Source organism: Cyprinodon variegatus, unplaced genomic scaffold (assembly GCF_000732505.1).
Source record: "Cyprinodon variegatus isolate N-32 unplaced genomic scaffold, C_variegatus-1.0 Scaffold88, whole genome shotgun sequence".
Lineage (NCBI taxonomy): Eukaryota > Metazoa > Chordata > Actinopteri > Cyprinodontiformes > Cyprinodontidae > Cyprinodon > Cyprinodon variegatus.
The window spans coordinates 169421-170586 of NW_015150541.1; the positions used below are offsets into that span (position 1 = coordinate 169421).

A 1166-nucleotide genomic window follows, 5' to 3' on the forward strand; every position below is an offset into this window, starting at 1 on the left:
CAGTTCACGTTCGCCCAAAACATGAACGAGTTCATGAACTTTCGTTCAATGAACGCGTTCAGGCACAACACTGCTGCAAGCAGCATATAAGTAGTCAACATTGGATTACCTCTTGATCTCCTTGAGTTATTTACTGTCTCAAGTTGGTGCTTCAGGTGGAGAATAAGTGTTGGGGCCGGTATGATTTAAGGAGGGCCGGCCCTCGCACGCTGAAAGTAGGACCTGAAGGATCGCTGGGTATCTGGTCCTAACTCACTGTGAAATATAGAACACTTTCCAATATGTTGTGAGATCAATAACTTTTTCCTCAATATTATGTTTTAAAAACTGTGAGGAGGGACGTTCAGCAGTGGTTCTGACCTTTAGCTGCTCCCAGGGGGGCATTTCTGTCCAGTCTCTCTTACTTTATGTTGGATAATGACCTCTGACCTTAACTGAAATTGATTTAAGTCTGGGATCTCATGCATAATTTCTTTCTATCTGTTGGTACTTTGTTTAACCGGACGGATCTGCCTCATCTTCTGCTTTGTCCCCTCAGCTCAACCACCTGAGGTGTTTACAGGACTTCGCAGAAGCTCAGGCCACCTATTACGCTCAGTGTCATCACTACATGCAGGATCTGCAGAGGGAGCTGAACAGGTGAGGACTTCCTGCTGCAGGCGTTCAGCCTCCGCAGCAGGAAACTGCAACACTGGTTGAGTTTTTTTTAGGGTCCTTGTCGTGGGAAAAAAAGTATTCAACTATTCATCCTGGTTAAATAAACGGAGATCGATGGAAAATAGGCTTTCCATCCGATTCCAAGAAAGATGTTTCCAAGGTAAAGCAAAATCAAAGAACCAGAAACAAGAGTTTCATGAGGTGAAGAAACACCGAACTAGAGGGGCAAGAAGCTGAAACATCAACAAACAGATTCCCAAACAAATCAGACAGTCAGGCTGAGGTGTTCAAACTTCATCCAGCAGTCCAGCAGTCGTTTCTGTCCTCTGCTGCTAAACATTTCCTTAATAGATCATTTTCCTTTATAACGCCATTTTATTCCCCTCTTTATTTACTTTACTGGTTTAGTCATAATTTAGTATTTCATTTAGGTTGTTTATTTATTCTGCTCTCAATTACCAACCCAAATTCCACATGGACTGTTCCAGATGGAAAAATAAACAGCATCT

At 42.7% G+C, this 1166-nt stretch overlaps 1 protein-coding gene across 1 annotated transcript in view; it reads left to right on the forward strand.

Annotated features, from left to right (window-relative positions):
* Positions 1–643, forward strand: part of sh3glb2 (SH3-domain GRB2-like endophilin B2) — a 17696-nt gene extending 17053 nt beyond the window's left edge. The window contains exon 8 of the mRNA XM_015373552.1: positions 539–643. Within this exon, the coding sequence (XP_015229038.1) occupies positions 539–643 (105 nt within the window). The remainder of the gene's footprint in view (positions 1–538) is intronic.
* Positions 644–1166: the final 523 nt, after the last annotated feature.